The 19,046-nt window shown below is 40.0% G+C and overlaps 1 protein-coding gene across 3 annotated transcripts in view; it reads left to right on the top strand.

The window, feature by feature from the left end:
• Positions 1–19,046, top strand: part of LOC140250803 (cohesin subunit SA-2-like) — a 54,964-nt gene that overhangs the window by 26,986 nt on the left and 8,932 nt on the right. For 2 of the 3 annotated variants that reach the window (XM_072333830.1, XM_072333837.1), the window contains 12 exons: positions 5,368–5,475; positions 7,355–7,463; positions 8,314–8,431; positions 9,133–9,236; positions 9,672–9,764; positions 9,869–9,958; positions 10,903–11,106; positions 12,491–12,567; positions 13,531–13,618; positions 14,477–14,554; positions 16,483–16,572; positions 17,287–17,455. In XM_072333830.1, coding sequence (XP_072189931.1) covers positions 5,368–5,475; positions 7,355–7,463; positions 8,314–8,431; positions 9,133–9,236; positions 9,672–9,764; positions 9,869–9,958; positions 10,903–11,106; positions 12,491–12,567; positions 13,531–13,618; positions 14,477–14,554; positions 16,483–16,572; positions 17,287–17,455 — 1,328 coding nt within the window. The remainder of the gene's footprint in view (positions 1–5,367; positions 5,476–7,354; positions 7,464–8,313; positions 8,432–9,132; positions 9,237–9,671; positions 9,765–9,868; positions 9,959–10,902; positions 11,107–12,490; positions 12,568–13,530; positions 13,619–14,476; positions 14,555–16,482; positions 16,573–17,286; positions 17,456–19,046) is intronic. The other variant, XM_072333845.1, reaches the window with a different exon arrangement.

Genomic DNA, 19,046 nt, shown 5'->3' with positions numbered 1-19,046 from the left:
GTCTTTATTTAAAAAAACAAACAAACAGCATGAACTTAACCGGTCAGGTACTGACCTGTAGGACACGACTCTAATCTTGAAATAGACTTTGTCATCTAATGGCGTGTGTTAGGGAGAAGCAAAATCAAGAGTAACTTTCTTTCCCTCCAATTAGTTTGTTGAGTGCTCTTGTCACCTTCCTGGGCAAAAAATCAGCAACCTTCTTTTATTGTCTTTATGGGTAGATGTAGTAGCAAGACTTGTTGCTAAGTAATTGTTTTTGTGATGTTTTACAGTTGCACTTGAAGTTTGCTGAGCATATACTTTAGTAACAGCAATGACTGTCTCCTAACCATCACTGCATGTCACTGCTGTGGAATATACACTGTATATTGTGTGTAATATGGAGAGAGTGACTACTCTGTGCACTACTGGCCCATGTAATCTCTAATGTATATGCTGACCTTTATAGTCTGTCTTTTCAGCCAAACAAACACTGAAAACACTGATCTTTTCAATTCACCTACATGTACTGTGTTATTTTAACAGGAGAAATGCATAACGGTGCCAACTCAAAGCCCTCATGCTGTGCATATACCTGCTTTTTTTGTGTTTCTTTTTTGTTTTAAATCTGTATTTGTGCTTTCATTTTGTCTGTCTCTAAGCTGAGCTGTCTTTTCTTCTTCTTTGTTGCATGTTGTCTCCATTGAATGCCAGGCTCTTTGGGCTGGTGGATTTCTATTTTTACAGATATGATCCTGAAACTGAATGAGCCTGTGAGGTTTAGCCTAACAGACATTATTAATGCTATGAATGATACGTAATTATTAGCATTTATGTAGCAAAGAATTTGAGAGGGACTAAAACCAGGAAGGAGGAAAAAAATGGAGTCACAATGAGAATCTTACTGCAAAAATTGTCCTTCAGTAGGTAGATTAGTTCAGTGGGACTGCTGCCACAATTCAGTTTCATTTTTGCGTACTTCAGTGGCTGAAAGAGTTGGGAGTTTGGAAGAGGCTGTAAAGGTAATTAAATAACTGCATTCACCTACTTCAGTTACAAGCAGTGCACGTAAGGGCACAAATTTACCAACAGTGTGAAATGTAAAGAGCAAAGAAGGAGAAAATTACCTTGTACCACATTAGTTAAATGTAAGTAGAAATTAAACTGAGTTTTAAACACAAACCGCTGAAATTTGAAGTCTGGAAGAGCTGCCTCAGTGAGAGCTATGAGTATATTGCACTCATTGGGAACTCATTTAAACTACTTACTGGAGCTGATAAATACATTAATTCTCACTTCAGTACTTTGACAGTGGTAAGTAGGGTTTATCCAACTTAAAGGTCAGGAAACAGGTTTGTTAATTCTGGGTGTTCTGCTTAGCACAGGAGGCCCAAGTCATATAGGAATACATAGTCTCTGTGCTCTTAAAAAAGAGAAGAAATATTAATCTCCCTTCTTTTTCTGAGCTAGACTGGGATGGATATTTTAGGTTGGAGATGGAGGGCCTACACTCTAGGAGACTCTTGAAAACTGGAGTTGACAGAGTAATTCAGAGTCAGTGGAGAGTTGAGCTTAGTGATTCTGTAGGCTTTGTTTCATAGCTAAGCTGTGGACTGAAGAAAAGAAAATTGATAGGCAAATGCATTACATACACCTAGCAAGGTTATTCGGGAAGCTTTTATTCAGAGAAGAAGTCAAGTTATATTGAAGGCTCAAAGGCTATTTTTGAAACATGTTTTCATGTGATTGTAGAAAGTAAGTTTAAGAGAGGAAGTTGCTTTGCATAGGGAAGTTAACCACCTTTGTCTTGCTCAGTGTTCTTCCTGAAAGTTAACAAAGTGTTACTTAGATGTTGGTGGAGAAGTGGCAATACAAAGATCTCTCTTTAGTAAAGCAAATTACACAGCACAGTTCTGATTTCTTGCACTAGTAACTTAGTTGCAGCAGACTGTGTGCTAGCAAAAGGGAATGGAGTGGAGCTCCTCACAGCTCCTCTGTGATTCATCCAGGCCCATGCTCCTATTAAGGTGGAGTTTGGGCAGCGCTTTGTCATTTAGAAGAGTCAAGACTATTGCAAACAAAGCAAAAGTGAAAGGCCAAAATGTAACCAAGATGTGTGCTGTCTCCTCTGCTGCCTTCCTTTTTTTTTTTCTAACCCGTTTCTGGAGGGTTTTCCTTTTCTAGAAGTTAACCTTCATGATTAACCTATGATTAACCTTCAGCAACTTTTTGTTATCTAACACCTCTATACAAGGACCTTTGTGTCTGTTCTGACATCTTATCTTTCCTGTCTGAAGAACTAACAAAAAATAAGGAATCCTGTCTCCTGCGATTATGTTTCTTAGCCAAGACCGAGTACCATACAGCACCTTTCTAATGTGCTTCTTCCTGTCCCCTGTCACAACGTAGCCATGGAATCGAAGTGTGCTGCACCATCTTAGTCCTATTTTAAAGTGCATGGGGAAGTATTCTTGTTAGGTTGTAGTATGGCAAAAAGAGTGAAGTGATAAAGCTTTGGAAAGTGTGTATTAAGTGCATCGGGTGTATTTTTGTTTTATTGTGATCTTGATTGTTATCCCTGGTATAAGCAGTAGCGCAGACCGCAACAGGTGGTTCCAGCAGCCATGTATAGTCATGTCTCTTTTGTGCAGTGAAAGGGAACAAAAGGCAAGTCAGGAAATCTTTCAACTGGTGCCATAGGCAGAACAAAATGGATCTGTGATCTCTCTCTAGAAGATCCCAGCTTCTCTATGCTATGTTCACGCTGAAGCACAGAGAAAACGATGTGTCATGCCACTGGTATGTGGAAGGCCGTGCCTGTTTATTTTTAGATACCTAAACACTGGCAGGCACTTCTGGTTTAACCTTTATCTGTTGCTTGGCATTCTGAGGGCTGTAAATTTGCAGCAGTATTATTGCTGTATTTAAGGTATTCTTTGAATGCGCGCTTATTGGCTTATGTATGTAAAAACAAAGGCACTGTTTTACTGTACTAGTATTACTGGTAGTTGTAGCAGTGTAGCCAAGTGTTGCTACTTCCAGAGGCAAGTAAAACCCCCTAAACTCTCACTTGAGTGGGAGTTTTGAGTATAAACCTCGCTGTCTCATGGAGAATAGTGGTTGAACAGTATGTGGATGGCAGTGATATTGCATAGGGACATTTCCTCTCACTCCACTGCTTCTGTGCTACTAAGGGCTGTTTAGTAAATGGTCTCAAGGCTGTTGCAACTGACCTACTCTTGCTGTGAGGAGGGAGGAAATTACACTGCTGCAGAGCAGTGTGAGTCTAAGTCCTAACTTCTCCAAAGACAAAGTTAAAAACAAGGAGGTTGGAATTTCATTCGCACTAGAAAGTCAAAATCTGTAACTTCTACCCAAAGAGACTGCAGGCATCATACTGAGCACTTTGCCTAAATGGTTTAAATAGCTCAAGGAATCTTTTTTTAAATTAGAGACACACAGGTCTCACTGTTTCTGTGAATGTGCGAAGAAGAGGGAAACGCGGCCTGTGAAGATGAGTAAATTCCAATATCACTGGATCATTAAGGCTGGAAAAGACTTCTCTTTCATCTAGTCCAACCATCAGCCCACCCTCACCATGCCCACTGACCATGTCCCCCAGTGCCACATCCACATGGTTCTAGACCATATATCACAGTGTGCTTACGCCAACATTTCTTCTTTCTGAAGCTTCATTCCCTAACATTCATGGTGTCTCAGGATGCACCAGTGCTTGTTCAGAAATGCCAAAGCACCACATTACCTCTTTCAGTATCTCCTTTTTTAACAACAATAAATGTATTTTTACATTTATTATTTTCTTTCCCCCAGTTCTTTAGATGGCTGAATAAGAATCACATGAGCATTTTCCTTTATACTGGTTACATGACATCTACATATACTCAGAGCACTTTCTATTTGTTCTATTACCACAACTATATACTCAAGGGAACTGCATCTTAAAAGAAGCTGTCGGAACCTGCTGGAATTTCTTTTTGATTGAGGGCAAACATTATCATGCAGGATTGACCCATCAGTTTTGGAGGCAGACCATCAGCAGTTCCATTTAAATACCTTTTCACTGTGCCAGTGACCATTATAAACAAACTGAGGAAAAACTGTGAAAGATTCAAGTGATACATGAATAAATAGACGGTAAAGAGAAAATTCATGAGGCTTCAACTTCTATAAATGAGAAGGTGTGGACTTTGAGAAGCGAGCGCTTCCCCTTCCCCATTTCTTTAGCTCATAGCATGTGCTACAGAAAGTGTTTTTAATCAGCACCCCAGCTATGCTCTCACCTAATGAGAGCTCACTTCATTTCAGTCCGGTTTGAGGATAATACTTTGGGGCCTTGTGACTTGTGAGATTGCTAAAGGATGTACTCCAATTGGAGACAAACTGGCAAGCACCAGGAAGGGGTGCTAGTTTTCTAAAGGCATCAGTCCCACCACATGGAAAGCACAAATCCTCAGTTTTAGAAGCGGTGCTGGGTTGCAGCTGCAAGTGGTTTTGTACTATCACTTGCTGGGAACTGATCACAGCAATAAATAAGAAGTCTTTCACCTGGTTGCAGAGAGCAGAAGGTTCTCGTACGTTGCTGTTTCATTCTGTCATGTAGTTTAGTTGAATGACATTGCAATAGCAAGCAAGTGGTTTGAAACTATAACCCTTCTTTTGGTCCTCGCTTCTTTGGTGTCTCCTGTATGGATTATTCAACCTCAATGCTTTAATTTCACGTTTTGTAAGTGGTTGATATTAACACCGTTGCCAGCTCTCACAGAGTGCTCTAAGTTTATTAGTTAGAGTGTGATGTTTAAAAATCTGTAGCTGAATGGCTGTCAACAAAATAAATAGATACGATTTTCAATGTGTTTGGACGGAAAGGTTGCAGTCATAAGCATGCTATCGAGTATCTATTTTGATTTCTTTTTGTGTGTGACTCTGTGTAGGCCCAGTGTAACAGAGTACAAGTTTGGAAATACTGTACTAATATTTTAGTATTGTACTGCAAGATGAAGGCTTCTTGTTATTTAGTCTTCTATGACAATAATCTAAGTATAGATGCATCATTTTCCTCTTTGGTCATTATTACTCTTTTATTATCATGGCCACTAATCAGCCTTAATTATGCTTTAAGTTTTTCTGTCCATACAATGGGCCTTATTACTCATAGCTTGTGCAGACCTCAATTTCTCTACAAAATGAGTAAAAAATGCTACCATTTCCATTTGATAACGTGTTTAGATTTGTCCTACAAAATGTTAGCTATGTAAACAAGTTGCAAGGCTATGGAGCATCAGGTCCAATAAAACTAGACATCTCATTCATTGTATTCTTTGCAGATAAACCTGAACTATAACTTCCGTTGTTATTTTTGCCTAGGAACTGCGAGGATGTGTTATCAGATGAAGACTGTGAAACCTTATACCAGTTTGTTTATACCACGCACCGTCCACTTGCAGTAGCAGCTGGGGAATTCCTTTATAAAAGGTATCTGCCTGCCTGCCTACTTCTTGCATATTCTCATTTGCTTCGGAATGAAGGTGGATTTATTTAAGAGGGATATTAAGCATTCATTTTTTTCTGCTGGAAGTATATACCATGAGGATAGGAGATGTGCTTTCTTCTCCTGAATCAGAAGAGAAATGCTGTCTGGGGGTAATCATTTGTTTCCCTGCACAGCGCTCCTCAGAAGGCATGAGAAAAGTTGCAAGACTAACACAGAGAATATGAAACAACTGACTGATCCACAGATACCATCCTATGTTGAGAGCATGCCTCCTTTCTTCTTTCTTTTCCTGTTGCTTACTTCTTATAAGCTAATTCATCACCTGGCATCTGCTGCATTTCCATAGCATTGGTGATTAATCACAAAAATGGCCTCCTCTTTTCCCTTTGGAAGTTGCCTTGTACATTGTAAAGGCTTTGAACAATGAGAGATGCAGCAGATTAAAAAGCCCTCCCAATTTTCTGTCAGGTTAATGAAGTACAGGATTTGTCTTCCCCAGGAGTAAGTCTTATAAATGGGCTTCTTATAACAATGGTCGCATGAAGTGAATGGAGTTGGCCTGCTACAAAGAGAAGAAATAAATTTTCTCACTCTGTGGCTGAGAAAAGTTATTTTATGTTAATTTATGTTACAGAGAGAAATGGAAATAAAACTATTTAGGCGAGACTTTTGCCTAAATTTGGAAATAATGATTTGTGTTTTTCATGGGTGCAGAATCTCCTCCTATAGCTGCCTGTTCCTATCTAGCTGAACTGCTGACGTTCCAGAGTTTGTGTCGCCTCGTCCCAACAGAAAGACAAAAGAAGATAAATTTCTCTCTTGATGAACTTCTATCTCATCTGCTAGCATTTTCTGCTTGACCCAACATTCTATCGTAAATCAGCTGTTTTTCCACCCAGAACATGGCTGACTTTTGCCGCTAAACTGATTGCCTTGATAACTTGACTTTTTATTTTCAGCTTCCCAGTGCAGCCTAGACACTGTGACCCTCTAAACCTCATTCTTGTTCTTTGCCCTGTTGTTCTCTGGTACTACTACAGAAGTGTCTTTTGTGGTGTGATAGAAATGTTAGTGACAACCTCCTCTTCTAGTTACACTGATAAAAATTTCAATATAAAGGTTTTTTTTTTTTTCCTTCTTGGTGTATATATGAAATCTCAGTGTCTGCATTTTTAATGTCAATTAGTTGCAGAGCTGGCATAAATTATACCAGCAGAAGCTTATGCTGACATTGAGTAGTGTGATCCTACTCTTAAATCCAAGCCATTTGGGCCTCTGTATCTATGGGGCTGGCTTTTCCGTATGTGTTTTGGGATTAGAACTTCTTATGAGACAGTGCATTCTCACTCATTTAGGGTAAAGAGGAAAATGGAAATATATTGTGAGCATTTTTTCCACTGTATTTATGAAATTGATTATGTGGTAAATTGCCTCTTGCAAATATGAGGAGCTATACTATTTTTAAGAAGATGTACAGTAGTGGTTGGGTAGCAGTGTTTTTACTGAGTTAACATTTAATTTCAGCCTAGAGCTAACCCCTTCTGTATGAGTATGAGAAAATGTCTACCTCAGTGTATGTTCAACACTGGAATCTGCATCTGTCGTCCAGATAGTTGGCAGAGTACCTGTTAAACTGTCAGAAATTATCTCTGCATCCGCAGGGACAGCAGATCTCTGATAATGGAAAGCAATCTAATCTCTTTTCCTTTCATCTCCTAAGAAAGTCTAATATGATTTAGAGTAAGTATGTATTTAGAAAAAATGCAGTCATGGGGATCTTGAAAGAACTTGTGTTGTATTGGTGAAAGAGTATATGGGAAAATGTGGCAGAACTGAACTGGCTTCTTTCTCTGTTGGCAGGCTGCTTAGTCATGAGGGAAGTGAAGAAGTTTTGTCCAAGGGAGAAAAGAAGGTTGGAGCAAAGGCTGACCAGCTGAAAAGATTAATACGTTTTTTCCTGGAGAGTGAGGTGAGGAGAGCAGCCCCTGCAGTGTAAACCTTGTCGTTCCAGCGATGCATATTAAATTAAGTACTGGCTTCCATTTGGAGGGTATTTCTAGTCATGAGCTGTGCAGTATTGGTATTTGGGATGTTCTCACTCTGTAGGGTGAGTTGTTAATGAAGACAGAATTGAGCGTTTCTGTTCTGTTGTTTTAAGACTGATTTACAGCTATGCTAATGAAGAGAATCAAAGCTGAAGCAGCTTCTGAAAGCAACTAAAAGGACTAATCCCACCATGTGAATGGGTTTTGGTATGTGTCTACATCTTAGTGCAGGCAGATGAGGGTTGCTGTACCAAGGCTCTGTGCTGATTGAGAGTAAAGTAGTTTTTTCTGAGATATTATCAGATTAAATTCTGTGCTTTGTTATTTGGCTTTTGCAGTGGTGCAGACCTGTGTCCGGTCAAAGTGTCTCAGGCACAGCCGCTTTGCATATATGTGTAAAGAATTTCAGACACAGTCTTAAAATATCAACTTATTTATTGTCCCAAGGTTGGATTTTTTGGTACGAGCAGCAATATAAAAGCAATACGGAAAGTAGTTTTAGAGAGGTTATTTAAATTACAAAGGAAATATACCATAATAAGAGAAAAAGAAAAGCTTTTTTCCTGCTTTTTCTGCTTCTTTTTCCCTACTTGCTTTGTAATAGACTGAAGATGTTGTTTAAATGTTGATCAGCCTTAAACTAAATATCTTGGAATACTGCATGGAAATGTATGTTTGAATGACAACTTTGTAATTGGAAAAAAGAGGAGAGGAACACGTGAACTTTGATTTCTTTTACTGATGCTTCTATAAGCTTGTATTTTTAATCCTCAGCTACACAAGCATGTTGCATACCTCATAGACAGCTTGTGGGACTGGGCAGGCAAATTCCTGAAGGACTGGGAATGCATGACCACTCTTCTGTTAAAAAATGATGAAGGAGATGGAAAAGGTGGGTGAGCAAAGAGGTTATTTTTGTCCGAATTAATCTCTTGATATTGTTTTTGAACTTTGCCTCAGCTACTTTAGTACCGTTCCATACTGTAGTGCTCTTTGATCCCAGATTGTGGCCCCCAAGAGCCACAAAACAGATGTGACTCAGTGCACTGCCAATGCGATGCTTGTATCAACATAGTTGTTTTATTTAGTATTCGGTATTTATGTAACACTGGTTTAGAAACCTTGCAAGAATACTTGTGTAAGTAAGCTTAAGTAGCATTCACTTCTTTCATTTGTTTGCCCAAAAGATGAGAATCCTAAAGAAGTTTTAGTGGAACAGGAGGCAGTTGTGTGACTGAAGTTCGAGTTTGCAGACCCAATGACTTAAAGCATTTTGGAGCTCAAAGAAGCAGGTTTATCCTAAATGAGACAGTAGTCAGTAAGGATAAGCCTTAGTTAAGCTGTATGTGTTGTTGATAACCCGGTTGCCTTAAGATGTTTTCTTAGGAGACAAATAATTGCTGCTGTGTTCACTAAAGGTAGAAAATATTTTCTTCAAATTAAATCAAACACGCTTGAAGTGCTTATTTAGCAGCATTTTTCCAGAGTGTCTTTCTGCCGTTATCCAGATAAATGGGTAGGCTTTTCATTAGCTGTTGATGCATCTTTGTTTTTCTTTTGTGTGATGCTGAAAGGAGACTGATTTATTTACAGTGCTGAATGATGCTCAGGAAAGTGCTCTCATTGAAATTATCCTCGCAACAGTTAGAGAAGCAGCTGAAGGTCATCCTCCAGTGGGCAGAGGTGCAGCCAAAAAAGTCAGTGCGTCTTATTCTCATTCACTGTGCTTTGATCACATTTATTTTTTGCCTTATGTGCTTTGCCAAATAGCATATTCCTATATCTCCAGGAATAAAATGGCTTATTTTTATGAAATGGCATGTTGTCTGTTGACCTGTGGGTCTTATTAGTGGTGGATGTTGAAGGGGATGAGCATTAGAGAAAAGCCATATGAAATGAGTTATTGTGAAGTGGTGAACATTTTATCCGCGCAGTATAGTTGTCCAGTGATTTGCATGTAATTTAAGGTTAACGAGAAAATCAAAAAGCATCTGGTTGTCTCCATGGAATAGTATCTTTATATGGGCTTCATTTGGTTTAGATCAAGGCATTAGGTTAACCTTGGATTACATGTAAAATTCCACTCAGATCTAAGAGATTTTTATAATTGAAACAAAATGCTTTGTCTGCAGATTCTGTCAGTAAAAGAGAAGAAAATACAATCAGAAGATTGTACCAAAATTACTGAACATTTTATTATGGTGCTTCCTCAGCTCTTGGCAAAGGTAACTAACAGCTGCTCTGTGAATGCATGTTAAATATTTCATTAAAATTCCTGCATTGCACTCATATCCTGTTGTTTTTGTGTTCGTTTTTTTTTCCTCTGCAGTATTCAACAGATGCGCAAAAAGTGGCAAATCTTCTGCAGATTCCACAGTATTATGATCTAGATGTTTACAGTACGGGACATCTAGAGAAGGTGAATAGGAATTGGGATAGTCGGTGCATGTGCAGTGTGCTAAATTTATATGACAGTATACAGAGCTTTGTGTGACTTGGAACAAATACAAGCCTGTTGAAATATAAATAACTGGCCTCATACCTTGAGGAAAGTGGTCTTATTCATCCTATACTTCTCAGTTTGGGGCTTGTGCTTGTAGATTGTCAGCATCATCAGATATGTTACGACTGGTCCCAGTGGGTGATATTTGGTTTTGTGTGATAGGCCTGCCATGGGGTTTTTCATTGTTGGGTAGAAAGAAGGTTGGGTTATGCCGTGTGGCTAAGCTGCCATCTCCCAGGAGTTTACCACGGAATAGGTTTCATGCTCCTTGAAGGCTGACTCCCAGCTGCTAAGGGGTGATAGTAACTGAAAGATAAGAATAGAGACGGTATAACTGCTGATGGGAAGGGGGTGGTCAGAAATGGATAGATGGAATCTTTGAAATGGTATCCTTAAGCAAGGATGTTTGCAGGGAGGTAATATTAAGTTACTTTCAGCACAAAATGGTAGCTGGAAGAGAGAGTCAGTGGCATAGTACAAGTTCCCTCTTCTTGGTGAGGGTGGAGATCTCTGTTGCTGAAACAGCCTCCATCCTCTGTTACCAGAGGAGATGACTTCTGTTATTTGGAGACACCACTTTCCTTTGGAAATACATTTTTCTCTACCATTTTCTTAATTATTATAGTAAACTTAAAACAGTTACTTCATTTTTTAGTAAGATCTGGAAACAATAATAATGAAAAAGAGCTATAAAACCATCGATATCCACTGGTCCTACGCCTCTGCTCCTTAGACTGGCATTTATTTCATGTTGGTTGTATGACCTATATAGCGAGATTCATGGACCAAGCGAAATATATCTGAAGTGTAAGTGGTTTTACGTACATTTTATCTCTAATACCCTTTTTTATCACTTGCAGCATTTGGATGCTTTGCTGAGTGAGATAAAAGACATTGTGGCCAAACACTCTGACTTGTCTGTCCTTGAGGCTTCCTCCAGGACTTACTATATCCTCTGCAGTGAAAAAATTGCCATCTACAGCAAGGTGGATTGTGCCCGAACTCAGCTAATAGATGAGTTGATGGGACAGCTTAACCAGCTACTAGATGGCTTCTGGCAGAAGGTGAGTGTGACTCAGTGTGGAGATAAACAGACTGTTTCCATGTGAAAACAGAAGGGGAAAAAATAAAGGGGATTATTCTTTGCCTGATGGTTTGAGTGGAGCAGAGCTTTCAAAGGTAGATTTGCTCTTCTAAGATGACTGATGATTTACATTTTATTAAGTGAGTGTAGTAGCAGGAATAGAGTGGTGAAAATAATACATGAGGTAGTCCACAGCAGCAGGGGTGCATTTGATGTCTTCTGAGTATTCTGGAGGCAGGTTCCCCAACTGTAGAATTAAAATGCCAAAGGTATATTGTATAAGATCAGCTTAGAATCACTAGAGATCTATAGGTGACGAGGCTGTTCTTCACACAAATGCTATGTTTCTGTACTTCATATTTGACTGTATGCAAGATGCCCTTTGTAATGTGACTTTGGCTGTAGAAGAAAAAAAAAAATCATTGATGCAGATTGCATAGCATTGGGGTCCCTGAAATGATGACTTTCCCCTTGAAGGAGGACTGCAGAGTCTCCCTCAAAGCTTTTCAGTAGTTCTAAAAAGCAGAAACAGCTGGTGGTGATATGAATAGCTCGCTGGCTGAACTGAACAACAGAAGCCTGCAGCTGATCTGATCAACTGTGCCGTCATGAACAGGTGTCGTGCCATGTAATAAGAGTTAACACTGGCAGGTTTTTACTGGACCCTGGAATATTGTAAAATGTGTCAAGCCAAAAAATTCCCTAACATCAGATTGGATTTATTTTGGTGGTCTTAAATAGATATCTGTGTCAATGTGGGATAATGTGTACTTACGAGAAATAACATAAGTGCTTGACCAGGGGGCTCTTCGACTCCTTCATAGTGTAATCCGTATCTAAATAAAGAGATTTTTCTCCTGCGACCCCTCCCTTTGTAATTCTTGGTTGCATATACCATCTTCCATAATCACGTAGCATCCTTGTGGAAACTGCAGCAATTGCATCTATGGGAAAGTATTTAATGTATTTTTAGCTATCTTTGAATGTGATCTGGCAGCTGGAAGCAAGGAGAGTCAGCAGCATGTGAACAGTTAGCTTCCCAGAGATACCTAGCAACCATGTGAAGTTTAGCACTTCTGTGTTAGCCTAATTGCTAGCTTTACGCCATTAGAAGTGCTGTAGTTGTAGGGAAGCTGCTGTGGATTCAGTATTAATAGGGACACTTGGAATATTTCTGTGCTGACAACACATTACTTTCTTTTTACTATAGAGGAAGGCGTAAGTAGCGTAGTTGAAGGTGTGAGGACTGGGGAGAGCTGGAGAAGAGTAATTCAAGCCTGTGGGTTGGTCGGGAAGAGAGCATAGCAGTTACTTTGCCTCACGCTGGCTAATTCCTTTCTCTTTCCTGAACCTGTAAAATTTAGGAAGAAGGATTTTGTACGGATGCAGGAGAAATTTCCCGGATGCACTCTGCTTTGAGAAGAATAGCAGCTTTTCATAAGTGAGCTTTTATTTATGTAATGCTGTTTTATTTTCCCATACACCTGAGAGTTGCTTTAACAGATGCCAAGAATTGTTCGTGCTTGTTGGGTTTAGTAAGATTTTCACAAGGGAGGAAAAATGACCCCTGTGAGAGATGTCACGGGATTTAGTTTCTCCTGAACTGAGCTGTAGTCCTGGCTTGTTTGTTTGTTTTGTTTTATTACTGAGATTGGGGCATTAGCCCTAGTTGGGGCTAAGAAGTGTGTGTTGTAGAGTTGGGATGTCAGTATGGACACAGAGGTTCTCTCAGCTGGGTAGTTGCGGTGCCTCCCTCCTAATGGGATGCACTACCTTATGTCCATAAGGCAGCACTGGTGGTCAGTCTGAAGAGGGTGCAGTGAGTGCTGTCTCCTTTCCCAGCAAATGTAGTCTGCTTTGTTTTAGTTCATTTGGTCTTCTTTTGTTAGAACATGGTTTTCTCAAAAGATTGTTTCTGTAGGGATTGTTCACCAAGTAAATTATCATCCAAGATAGTACAGAGTTGGGGAAATGGCCTTCTGCTTCATCTGTCCTTTGCTTATCCATGCTAGTGCTACTGTGGTTATTCAAAGCAAAGCCTATGTTGAGCTGCAAACACCTGAGAATATTAGAAACACTCTTCTAAAGCTTCTGTGAAGGAATTTTTTGTTCTATCTTCTTGAGAACTTAGTGAATGGATTGGTCAGGAAGAGGTATGGAAGCAAGTTTTGCTTTTTCTTCCTCTCCTCACACACAGTTTTGTGGCATGAATGCAAACTGTAAGGCTCTGGACTAAATGCTGCAGCGGTTAGCCACAAAAGGCTTAATTTCCTTCCCCTGTGACACTTATTTAAAGTCACTGCTCTACATCAGATGAAGGCAAAAGTAGGATTCGTTAAACCTATTTGGTCAGATGAGATTTCATTTCTTGATTAGCATGTCATTGTTGTTTTCTTTTTTGCAGTGCTCATGATCTCACCAAGTGGAATTTGTATGACAAGACTTTAAAGTTACTGCAGTTTGAAATGGAACATGGGAATTTGTCTGTACTGGTGAGTTGCTGATACTTAACATTAAAAGAACTTTGAGTTGCTGAAAGCAGGAAAATTAGAAAATAATTAATAATGCTATGTATCCATACTGCATGAGAAAGGTAATGTTTCCATCTCTCAGTCTGGGAAAGTGAGGCTTTGGTATAAAGTTATTGGAATCAGTGAATATTAAATATTATATCAAATAGTTGAGATTGCGAGGATCCCCGTCTGGTTTGTGTGTAATCAGACACTGGAATACCTTGTACCTTTTGATTGCAAATTGCTTAGTGAGAAGAGTTTGTAATTACCTGTCTCAACTGCAGCCTTTTGTTCACCTGGTTGCCTCAATTCAAACGTTGGGTATGCAAAGATGGAGGTATATTGTGGAATTACAAAGTGAGGTGCTCCTAGTGCTTGTAGATGTTGTCAGGCCCCATTTTCAAAAGAGAGTTTGGAGTTCTTTGGCAAGGAGTGAACAAGACTCTGCAGCGAGTGTGTGAGGGTGGGCTCCTTTAGATGGAGCATCAGAGCACAAATGTTTGTCTTCAGCTCTGACTTGCCCTTTGGAGGAATCTGCCTTTCACCAAAGACTGCAGAGAAATCCTTAAAAGCTAAGCTAAAGTCAGCCTCTGTTATGTGGTTATACTACTCTCTGTAGTACGTGGTTAAATAAGGGTGTCAGAGGCATTCAAAAGCAGCATTTTAGTGATGAAGTTTCTCAGTAGATAACGTTTACTTGTATGTAAACCTGTTGAGTTTGTGTTGGAGATCCAGATATTTACAGTGCAGGAGTGGTTGTGCAGGCAGCAATCAGAATGCCGTGCTTTTTGCTGTCAAGCCTTTCTTGTAAATAAATACATATGTTTTTATTTGCAGCTGATCCTGCCAGCTCTCCAGTGCACATATTTTTCTCTCCTGTGGCAACTAACTGCAACTGCAGAAAATTCTACCAAGGTTGGCCTTTCCACATCATTTTGTGCTTCTACAAATTGAAGATGCTTTTCTATACTTGGATAGTCGGAAGGAGGCAAACTTTCTGAAGAACACAGTTTATGCATTTTCTTAAGGAAACCAAACTGAGTTGGAGCATTCTCAATCTCTCCCTGCCACCTTCTTCTCCCTACTTTTCCTTTCTCTCTCCTCCGCCTCTTTTCCTCTCCTCCTTTTCCTATTGTTTTTCAAGTCTTTAAGCCTTTTCGGTGTGCAAGAGAGTAAATGAACAACAGTACACCTCTATTTTTACTGCAGAACATGTGCAGTGAATTCCTGGTGCTTAATGGAGATAAGGAACTTGTGCCACTGCCAAACACTTTGTTGTTCTCTTCTTTTAGGTGACAAAGAACATTCAGTGAAAACTCCAGGAAGCTCTGTTGCTTTGCTTTATTTCTGTTTCCTTGTTTTACTTATATATTATGTGACATACCGCTTTCTTCAAAATTTCAACCTAGTTTCTTTGTCAGTGAACTACTTACCTTCCTACTTGGTTTATATGCTGTCTTCCTATTCAGTTTATATGGTGTCAAGCACCAGATACCCCAGAAGACACACAGAGAGGAAGACTCTTTTGTGCATATATTGATACGAGTGCATACCTGTGCAGTTTTTCCTGACTCCACTGAGTGTTGCAGTTTCAGTTATTCTGTCCCCTTCCTTCTGGTGCTTGTGCATGTACAGAACGGGACAGTGACAGGAGCATTTGTTTTGAGTGAGAAATGCTAGCTGGGAGGTTACCCGTTTGGTGACTGATTCACTATCTATTCCTGTCCCATTCCATTCCTGAGTGGATGTCTGCATCTCACTGCTCTGATATGTTCTGCCTTCCAGTCCAGCCACTATTAGCTTGCCTGATAATGGGGCAGGACAGTTTTTAAGTTGGCCTTTTATTATGGAAGTACACTTTGATTGGAAGCACAGTGTTACGGCCCACTCTGCAGGTCCAAATCTGGTTGTTGGCAGAGAGAGAAGTTCCAAGAGCAAAAAAAGAATGTTTTCTGGGCAGCAGCCCTAGAACTATTTCTTCCCTGCTCCTCCTCTAATGGTGTTAAGGCAGTGTTTTGCCTCCCCTCTGTTTCTTCTCAGTAGGCTATGGGGTGGATCCCCCTTCTTATAAAGATATGGTTGCATAACAGGAGATCCAGGCCTGCTGTAAGGGAATCCTCTTCTATTGATTGCTCAGAGCTTGGTGCAGTCCAGCAGCTGGATGAAGAATCAGAAAGTCTTTTGTAGCTGTGGGCAAATCAAGTGCACTGTCTTTAGTAATAGAGGTGCCTGTGAGTGCCAAAGTTAGCAGTGTGGTTAAAATGAGTTCCCTCTGAAGTCAGTAGGAGGGGAGAGAAGAGCACTTCCAGAAGGCAACTCATATGCTGGGTGTTGAAAACTAGGTGGGATGGATTAGAGTTTGAATGACTCCGTTCCCATCTGTAAAGTGGAAATCATTGTCACTGGTTCATAAGGATAACTGAAGTACCTTGTAGTTGCTTGGAGGGCTGTGTAAGGGGATAAACGTTATCAGAGCAAATTAATCTACAGGTGGAGAACCAATGTTTGACTCCCTGAACAGTTCAAGCCTCAGCAGGTGCAACAGGTGCACACATAGCACTATTTGTCACTTTTCTGTGCCAGAGTGGGAGGAAAAAGTCTGTGCTTTTGTGGACTAACTTATCTGTTCTACTTACCATCCCTGCAAATGAAACGTAGTTTTAAAATTCATAGCTGCTGCTTCTGTGAGATTTCATCTTCTTTCATGTCATCAGCTGTTCTTTATTAAACGAATAGTATTAGTGGAAATAAAAGCGCAATTGTTGTTTGTTCTAAAATTCTCTATTGAAACACAGTCTCTAAAATCTTTGCCTTGTCACTTTTCCTACGTATGTTTTTCGAAGACTCTTTTGGCGTTAAGAAGAGAGCTGAGGTGTTTCAGTGAGATTTGCATGTGCTTCCTCCACCATAAGGAAAAAGAAGTAAGAGAAAAGGTCTGTGTTCTTACATCACTTAACTGGCATTTGTGCTCGGTCCTTCCCTTAAATGCCTTTCTTTCTTTTCTTACCAATATTTCCTTCTATGGTAGATGTTTAATCTCTTTTCTCTCCTAGCAGAGAAAAAACTCTTTAAAATAAACAACCCCCAATTATTTATTTGAGATGAAAATTAAAGTTACGTTAATTAAAATGCTACAAAAATCGGTGCTTTAGTCACATACAGCTATGTGTCTGCACGGATCTGCTGAATCAAGGCCTGATCCTGAATGACTCAGTTTGCCATTTGATGATGGCTTTTATTTCTGACTAGAATGGTCACTGTACTGGTTGCTGTTGTTGCTGTTAATGCCTTGCTGTGAATGTCACTTAAAAAATGGAACATTTGGAGAAATTACCCAATGACTCACATGTTAAAAAGAGATGTAGGGATGTCATAGAGCGCTTCTTCCTTTCCAGGGGAGTTTCAAGATCTTTAGGTGGTGTTCATGTGTGCTACTTGCATATGCTGTATCCTAATGTGTGGGTTGGGAAGGGCTTGGCTCTGGCATTTTATAACAGGCCGGGAAAAACAGACATATTTAGCTTACAAGAAGCAAGTAGGGTAGAACCAGATTTTGACCTGTTGTGTTTGTTGGACATGCAAATTGGAGCTGCCATGAAAAGTAACATGGTCCTAAGTCTTTCATTGGTTTTGTTTGCTTCATCCAGGCCTTCATGATTCTCTGTGACTGGCTGCTGATTTTGAGCCATCAAGATTCAAATAATAATGAAGAAGCAATAGGACTTCTAGATTACCTTCCCAACACTTCTCTTCAGGAAAAGCTGCTTTTCTTCATCCAGGAACATGTTTTTGTGGAGGAAGAAGAGGGAAGCAAAGGTTGGGTATCTTCATCACTGATGAGACTCTACCACTTTTGCTGCTATTTGTTGTTTGCACTTAACTTTCCTGGAAAGGGGGCTGACTTTTTTTTTCTCTGACCCCTTTATAATATTGTTCAATGAATATAAATTAACTGGATTGTATCTGAGTGGATCAACCACAGGAAATTACGGACAGTTCACTTCTAGCTAGGAAAGGCTGATGTAACACAGGTGTGGCTGGGAATGAGTGTTCGACTTGGGTGATAGAGATGGTGTTAATCATCTCTGTAGGAAGCTTTGCAGTGTGTTACAGCACAACCTTTTTGACGAATGGGCTCTTCCAAGCCATCAGAGTAAAGGACTGATGGATTTTGATGTGGGCAGTGTGGAGTGAGTTTTGGAACTAGCTGTATGTTTGTTGCTCTTTGGCCTTCTTCATACAGACTCAGATCCCAAGGTGAAGGCTGGTTTCTTTTGGGAGTGTTTTGAAAACTGATTGCTAATTCATGGGGATTTTGAGGCTGAGTTCACCAGTCAAGTGTTGGAAAACCAGGCATCGTGCTAGGATACTGAGTCACACTCATGGCCTTCAGCTGTTCACATGGAGTTCTGTATTCAGCTTAGGTGCCACAGGACTCCAGCTCTCAGTGAATATGCAAGAAGCATTGGGTTAAAATTGCAGCAAGAAGGATGTTACAAGAAAATCCTTAATGGTGAAGGTAGAGATAAAATAGAAAGAAATGCTCAGGGATTTTGTAATATCCTAATTATGGGACTATTTGAGGTCAGTTGTGGTTCAAGTTGCCAGTGTTATGTATCGGAAACTGGTAGTTTGTCCTATTTTTGGTTAGATGGCTTTCTGAGATCTGTTTCAAACCTGTTTTGTGTGATGCTTTTAATTCCTCAGTCCTCCCCTCTGTCATCCCTGTCACCCCATTGCTGGTTTCTTCATGCACAAGTGATTTTGTTGTGCTGTGGGTGTGTAGAGCTTGAATGTTTGCAGAGTTGGCTGCTGGTCCATTTTAGTTTTAACTGTAATTTCCACATACTTCTGATCAGTCACTTACATTTGTTTCTAGACCTGCAGTCATACTGAGAGCAGAAATGGGATGGATCAGAGTCATAGGTCGCAGACTGCAGCCTTTTGGCACTTGGTAGATTCCCAGCAGTAAGGAGTGGTATGGCAGCTCTCCTGCTGCAGAAGCTCACCCGAAACATTTCCATAGTTGTGCTGGAAGACACTTTTATTAAGAGTATTTGCTTTCCAGCAAATAATTAACCCATGTTGCAGAGGCTTAATGTATTCGCAGTGATGTGAGATTGCTTAAGTGTTGTCTTTCTAGCATTTAGTGTTATCCTAAGGAAAGCAAAACAAAAGACATAGTTGCAATACACCTGGCCTCTTCCAGTTTTTGTATTTGTGCCTTTTATTTTGCAGTATGTTTGGTTCTGTTCCTTAGCTGTGAGCTGTGTTGTACAAGGAGATTCTGACTTGTGGAAATGAGAATCCCTATGAAGATCAGAGCAGAATATGGTGCAAATAACTCGCTTTCACTGTCATCGACCGCAAACTTTGAAGTGGAAATGAAAACCTGTGTTTTCCGACA

This window comes from Excalfactoria chinensis, chromosome 1, assembly GCF_039878825.1.
Source record: "Excalfactoria chinensis isolate bCotChi1 chromosome 1, bCotChi1.hap2, whole genome shotgun sequence".
Lineage (NCBI taxonomy): Eukaryota > Metazoa > Chordata > Aves > Galliformes > Phasianidae > Excalfactoria > Excalfactoria chinensis.
This window is presented reverse-complemented; position numbering and strand designations above follow the sequence as displayed.